General features: G+C 38.0%; 2 protein-coding genes across 2 annotated transcripts; one reads left to right on the forward strand and one right to left on the reverse strand.

The window, feature by feature from the left end:
• Nucleotides 1-1,742: 1,742 nt before the first annotated feature.
• LOC137737711 (uncharacterized) lies at nt 1,743-3,112 on the forward strand. The gene is made up of 3 exons (XM_068477257.1): nt 1,743-1,860; nt 1,946-2,349; nt 2,962-3,112. The coding sequence occupies exons 2-3, from the start codon at nt 1,964-1,966 to the stop codon at nt 3,002-3,004; spliced, it is 429 nt and encodes a 142-aa protein (XP_068333358.1). The 5' UTR covers nt 1,743-1,860; nt 1,946-1,963; the 3' UTR covers nt 3,005-3,112.
• A 663-nt stretch (nt 3,113-3,775) lies between these two features.
• Nucleotides 3,776-5,854, reverse strand: LOC137736578 (galactoside 2-alpha-L-fucosyltransferase-like). Its single transcript, XM_068475825.1, has 2 exons — nt 5,569-5,854; nt 3,776-5,367 (listed from the first exon to the last, which is right to left on the reverse strand). The coding sequence occupies exons 1-2, from the start codon at nt 5,852-5,854 to the stop codon at nt 3,893-3,895; spliced, it is 1,761 nt and encodes a 586-aa protein (XP_068331926.1). The 3' UTR covers nt 3,776-3,892.
• Nucleotides 5,855-7,259: the final 1,405 nt, after the last annotated feature.

A 7,259-nucleotide genomic window follows, 5' to 3' on the forward strand; every position in this document is an offset into this window, starting at 1 on the left:
GTTTTTCGTTGTCGGCGGTGTCTGGCTTTGTGGAGCAGCGAGGGAGCAGAGGAAGAGCTTTGTTTCTGGGGTTAGAGTTTGGGAGATAAAGAGTGTAAATTTTTAGGTTAGAGTGTGCTGTCTACGTGCATTGTTATATGTATGTTCATTGTGCTTTTCATCTTCTATTTATATATATATATATATATAATAAAATATAATATATGTATATATATATGTGTATATATATTTATAATATATGTGTGTGTTTAGGGTGATTATTGATTAATAATTTTATTTTATTTTATTTTATTTTAATATAATATATGTGTACGCTCAATGTATATATTAAAAATTTAGGTCCCGTGAGGCTTCGCCTCACGCCTCATACCTAGGCCGAACTATCCCTCGAATGCCTCGTCCACATCTCACGCTTTTAATACATTGGTCTAATGTGAAAAATCATCTTCACCTTTCATCGATTTTTCTGACAGAAACAATGAAATGAACACTTACAGTGGATGCTAGTTTGACCATTATCTCTTGTTTGGTGATCAAGAAAGATGAAATGTACGGTAACTCATCATTAGAATTTTTGTTTTTGTTTTTTGCACAAACGATAATAACTACACTAAGTGGATGTGAGAGTGGGCTAAACATTACAATGGGCGTGCCATAATAATGTAATTCAACTTTGTCTTTGGTAAGAATCGAACATAAAGCCTCTCACTTACAAGTGAAGAGGAATATCACAAACTGTAGTATTAAGTTGCAACTCATCGTTAGATTTAATATCTACGGTTATCAATAAAATGACGTGTTGTTAGTGTTTTAATTTCAACATTCAGAGGCAAAGCCATGAAGGGGATTATGATGGTCTCATGCCCATCTCGATATATTTTTACGCAGAAAAGTTTTCTGTAAGCTCAGGGTCCTAATCCAACATTTTTACTTTAATTTATTTCATCGGGTTTGATTTGAGGTTGGTGGCTCCTACGTAGTTCAGGCAGTCTGTTGTTTTTGAGCTTTGAGGAAGACTCTGGTATAGGGACGAGTGGAGGGACAAAGGAAAAAAATGAGAGGCTTGGGGTTTAGGTTTAAGGAAGATGATGATGAGGACAACACTACACCAAACTTAAACGACGGTAGTACGTTGCTCACGACTTGACAAAATAATTTTGTAAAATCAGAAGAGCATTTCGAATTGAGACTTTTAGGCCCCTCTTAGGTTAAAATCATGGCTCCATCATTGTCAACATTTGATATCAAATCTAATAGTGCGTCACCATACATAACAAAACTTATATATATGCACAAATCAAATATAAATTAAAAATATTTATATAGAAAAGTGAAAAAAGCAAGATGTTCTTCCGACCATGGTCATAAGGAAGGTATATCATGGAGCAAATCTTTTTTACTCCTCTTTTCCACAAGCATATCTCAAGGATCACTTTCTGTTTACATGATTACAAAATGTTTTTTCTCCTAGTAATGATGAAATGTTTTTTCTCCTAGTAAAACATACATTGCTCTCTTATAACTTAAGCCAATCTGATCAATTACATCACCAACTTTTCCACAATATACAAAAGGTAAATGTCCATTCCAAAAATTGAAAATTCTCTTTCACGCATTTTTTATGAATGAACAGATGAGATTTAACTAATTAAAATTTAGCTAAATCTCAACCGTTTAACCGTTGACATGTTTTTGGAGTCCAATTTTTGAAAGGCCCAAACTAATAGGGGCAAATAGTAATATGTCACAAATTGGAGGGCAAATCCTAACCAACCACTTTCTCTCTTTAGTCTGCGAAATCTGCGGAGTCCGGGCCGTCGTCTTGGCACCAAGGGAGAAGATCACTCCGACTTCCAATCGGTTAGAATTAAAATTTCATTTGTGCAATATATTTGTGGGTTTTGTTAATTTGTGTGTTAATTTTGGTTAAACGGTAATTTTATAGGATAAATTAGTCAAAGAGATGGGAAAGGATGCGAAGGCAGGAGGAAAGGGGAAGGGAAAGGCGGCGGGCGGCAGCGAAGACGGTGGCGGAAAAGGAAAAGGCAAATCCGGGAAGGCCGCCGATGGGCTAGGCACCTGCACTTATGTGAAAGCAAGGCATATACTTTGTGAAAAGCAGGGCAAAATCAACGAAGCCTACAAGAAGCTGCAGGACGGATGGCTCGAAAACGGCGACAAAGTCCCTCCTCCAGAGTTCGCGAAGCTAGCGGCGGAGTACTCCGAGTGCCCGTCGGGGAAGAAAGGCGGGGATCTTGGGTGGTTCCCTCGGGGGAAGATGGCAGGACCTTTTCAGGATGTTGCTTTCGCTACTCCAACTGGGGCAACCAGTGCGCCTTTCAAATCGACGTATGTGTTTCCAAAGTTTCAATCTTTCAGTTTTTTATCTGCTACTCCTTTTATCTGTTTACGTAGCTGATTAGGAATAGAAATACGTATGTTGTTTGATGATGGATTGGATTATAGTCAATAAACTCATGTTTTAGGTCACATCAGATTGCTTGTTGATTGTGCTTGGCTGCAATTCTTATCACTCATTTCATATTTATCAATACAACTTGAGAAATGCTAAGGAGACTCTACGAACTCTATCTCAGCTCAGGTGTTTGGCACGATGTTTTATAATGTTGAAACGGAAATTAACTTTAAACCGTGAGGTGACAGAGAGTTTATTGAGAGTCCCACTATGAGAGAGTCTCCTTGGCATTTCTCATAGAACTTAAGCAATTCTTGAAACTAAAATAAAACTTTTTCACTAATCGGCACTAAACCTGCAACGAATCACGTTCTATCGTCGATTTAGTGTTCAATTATCAGTATGATTGCTGCCCAATCCGTTCATTTTGGTTTTGGATTAGATGCTGTAAGATGCCATTAAGTTTGAAGTGTGATATTATACTTGTGCAGAATTTAGAGACACAGTTTGGTTCATATTTTGTTGTTGTTTGGATCCTTGTGCAGGCATGGTTACCACATTATCTTGTGCGAAGGCAGAAAGAATTAAGACCTTTGATTTTCTGATGAGCAAGTCTGCAACTTTGGCCATATGTATGAGTTTTCTAGTTAGATACTGCTTTGATATTGTAGGCATTATGCTTAATGACTGATGAATGCTATCTCTCTCTCTCTCTCTCTCTCTCAACATCTTTTTTAATAATATTTTTATATTTTCCCAGCAATGCAAATGAAGAAGTCCAGTTTAGTTATATGATTCAGAAGCATGTTTATGGTAGCTTTCTTTTAGGTAAAACGGCAAGTAACAGAACTTTGTTGCACTAGAATTTTCCATGCTGAATGCTGTCTATGAGTTAAACTGTAGTTGTAATGGCGCAAGCAAAAAACATTGAGCAGCCTTTTAACTTGGAATGCATTGACATTGGTCGATTTTCAATATGCCGAGTTTATGAACGTCAGGGACCATATTGAAACCATGTCCAAATAGGACCTATGAATTTACCAATTTAGGACGTTAGTATGATCATGCGTGTGATTGGTTTAGTAATTTTCGGGCTCGTTTGGAAGTGCTTTTAAAATGATTGAAAGTGTTTCTGATTTCCAAAATCACTTGAAGTGCTTCCTACATGATTACCAAAAAAAAGTGTTTCCTGCAAGAAGCACTTTAAGTAGAATTCACTTGCTTTTTACTAAGAATTTGTTGCAAAGACACTCTCATAAAAAATGCTTAGTCATTTTAAAAGTATTTTCAAACGAGACATTTGTCAAGTTGCACTATCTAGAATATAGTTTGATACATGCATTCACTAAAAGATTCGGGAAGGATCTTCTTTGTAATTTTTTCAATAGAGAGAGGGACATGAGAAGGAAAAAATTGACTATATCAACAATGGTGCCCAAAAGAATTACTATCTCGCGTTACATTTAAGAAAAACAGCTACAACTGGTCATGAGATTCATGACTATCAACTAGCTTGAGTCCCCAACTCATATCCTCACAGTGTCTCACATGAGGCACAAGTGCACCCGTATCTACTCCTTTCTTCGCCTTGCAGTCATAAAACGGTGGAGCATGGAAGCATGGCTCCATCGACATGACCTGACCGCAAGATGGATCAGGCATCGTCTGATTCTCCGGCTTGTACAGAATCCACGGTTTCAGACCTCCTAGACCTTGAGCCACGTACCCGAAAGTCGACCATGCACTTGTGACCAACACATCACACAAACTAAGCAGGTACATTTCAGCCCAAGCTTTCCGGTCGTGCAGATTCTTATCCGTCTGCTGATGCCCTTCGTGACTCGGCTGGAAAACCCCGATTATGTCCCCATTCACAGTCGGATGTTCCCAGTACATATTCCTCAAATCCTCAGAGTACCCTGAGGTCAAAGAAGTAATTAAAACCGACTTAAGTTTCGGTATTCCTGATGTAGCGGTGACGATTGGTCTCTTCCTATCCACTTGAGGAAGCAGTTTCTCCTTGAAAGCGCATGCATAGATTTGGTTCATCACATGCCGAAGCGGGCTAGGCCCTGCCTCGAAAGTTCGAACTTGAATCCCAATCCTCTCATCTGCCTTTGCTAAGTAAGCTTGGTAGTATCTTGTGATCAACCCCCATACATGATTTGAAGGTTGGAAAAGATACCTACCCAAGTGGTGGAAAACAGTTTCCTTTTCCGGGAAAAGCTTTTCGAGTTCTTGCTCGAAAGACGGCATCAAGAAAAGCGATGGAACAAAGTAGTTATTTGTTCTCATAATCAGCCAAGGAACTTTCTCGATCAGACTTTGTTCTTCATCGCAGAAAAAGAGCCTATCTTGATCATCATAATCATGAGCCAGATGAAGATACAAAAATGATGCCGAAGCGTTTGCGATCTTATTATTCTTTGATTTCAGAATGTTTCCGTAGCAATAAGGAGATTTCTGATCAAACGCGTCAAATCGGTCTTTAACAGGGAAGTCGTTAGGCAACAGCCATGAGTTTTCAGGGAAGGGCTCGCAGAAGAGGTCGGCCATGTCCTTTCCAGGGTCGACGAGAAGGACTCTGTTCGTGAGCAAGGCATAGAGGAAAGCAGAGGATATGGTGAGTATCTTGTTCCCCAAGCCACTGTAAGATATCCAAACCACATACTTGCACTCTTCTGAACTACCAATGGCAGTGATAGGGTCACTGGAGTTGAGTTGCTCCAGGGTTTTGTTGTAGGGTTTGGTGTGTGGCCCACATTTCTTGTGGAGATCTTCATAACCTCTGAGTCTGGAGAGAAGATGAGAAGATGGTTTGTGGGGTGAAATTTTTCTGTAGAAATTGGATTGATATCTGCTCAAGCAAGAACCTTCATCAAATCCAGGAGCAATTAGTCCATCATGTAGCTTGTCTTTGGGCATATGAGTATGATCTGAGAAACCATCTACTGTAAAATCAGAGCAAAACAATTAGAAAGATCAAACTTTGATCGTCATCCAATTCCACACCAGACCACCAATCTTGCATGCAGAAAATCTAAAATTCCGAGTTCAACGTATGAAATTCATTGTTGAACTTTCCCTGCATTTTTCTCAGTAACCAAACAAAAAGTAAGGCTGTTTGAACAATACTGAATCTTATATATTACCTGAGCTGGACGACGATGATGTCTCATTTTGAACGAGTCTTTCGATAATTCTGTCATCGGCGAAGCCTTTGATTCGATGGGAAGGCGGGTTTCGAAGAACGAGAGAGAGGGTGACGAAAACCGGGAGAGAGACCAACAGAACAGCCAATATCTTGGTCATATTCATCGGAGTAATTAGCCGGGACTTCGACGGGACGACCCGAGCGGCGGAGATGGATTTATTACGGCCTGCGGGGTTTGGTTGCGGTGAAAGTCGCCTCCTGCCTTTGGATTCTCTCAAATCCATTCATAAATTATGATATCTCGATTGGATTCGAGCATGCCATGGTTATCTCTCGGTTTATATTTCATTAAATGAGTGCAGATGCAGAGAGAGAGAGAGAGAGAGAGAGAGAGAGAGAGAGAGAGAGAGAGAGAGAGAGGGGATGGAGGGAGGTGGACTGGGATTCTGGGAAGTGGGAAGAGTCTCTGTATTGTTTCGGGGTGGTGGTTAAGGTCGTAGAAATGAGCGGGTTTCGCCTGGTTTCGTTTCGTCTTCAACAGGCCAAACGTGGCAGGCGGATTGCGCATGCAACTTGCTTTGGTTGAACTTTATTATTATTATTTTAATACAGTTGAACTTTCTGATGTGACCAATTAAATTAAATTTATGCCAAATATATTTAACAAAAACAAAAGCCTAACCAATAATGGAATTAATTATGTGAGTCCCCAAATCGAAATTATTAACAATGGGTTCGGGACAATAACAGTTTAAATTTAAATTTTGTAAACGTGGTTGTTAATGATTGAATTATTATTTAAATGTTGATTAACGTGCTTATTTTCAACTAGTGTCATTTCATTTGGTTTGCAAATTTGATTTAAAATTTTAATTTTCCTAACATTATTCTTAACGTTATGATCATTTTAGATGAGAGATTATATAACGTCAAGAAAGTATTTAGTCTAATTTTATTAAGAATTCACTATAAAAATTAGACTTTGAGAATTGAAAATGACAAGATGCTATGCAATTGGGAGGAAATATATTTGTTTAGTGCATTTTAGAACAAGGCTTCTTGAATATAATGTTCCGGAATATGACCTTCGTATGGTCAAGATTTTCATGGATGTAGTTTGGTGGAAAGCAAAGAAAAGTATGAAAATTTTAATCCAGAGGTCAAATTTTCACAGATTTATTCTTTGGGAACATCATTTTTGTTTTAGTCCAAAAAACACAGGTACTAAGATTGCATGATGATGGGCAACCAGAAATGTGTGATAGATATATATTGTTACTTTACTTTCTACCTAACTAGCACGTACTTGCAAAAGACTTTTTTTAATCACGTGTAACTTATATATTTTTAATTTAATAAATGTGTGTTACTCAGTTTCGCTTATCACAATTTAATTGATAAACATAACATTTGTATTTTTTATTTATGTCAAATAATGATAGACATGGTGATTTTCGCATCAGAACAAAAGTACATAATGTCATTAGCAGAGTCAGGATTTTAGGTGAGGAAATGCCTCACCTAAATGTAAAAATAATAAAAAATAATAAAAAATAAAAATAAAAAAAAGAAGAAGAAGAAGAAGATATTATTTACAAGAGGATATAATACATGCTTGGAGTTTTAGCTAATTAAATTTTTGGGGCGCTAAATGCTTTTTTACATGTTGTGTATTGGGAATTTGGAGGA

Source organism: Pyrus communis, chromosome 6 (assembly GCF_963583255.1).
Source record: "Pyrus communis chromosome 6, drPyrComm1.1, whole genome shotgun sequence".
Classification (NCBI taxonomy): Eukaryota; Viridiplantae; Streptophyta; class Magnoliopsida; order Rosales; family Rosaceae; genus Pyrus; species Pyrus communis.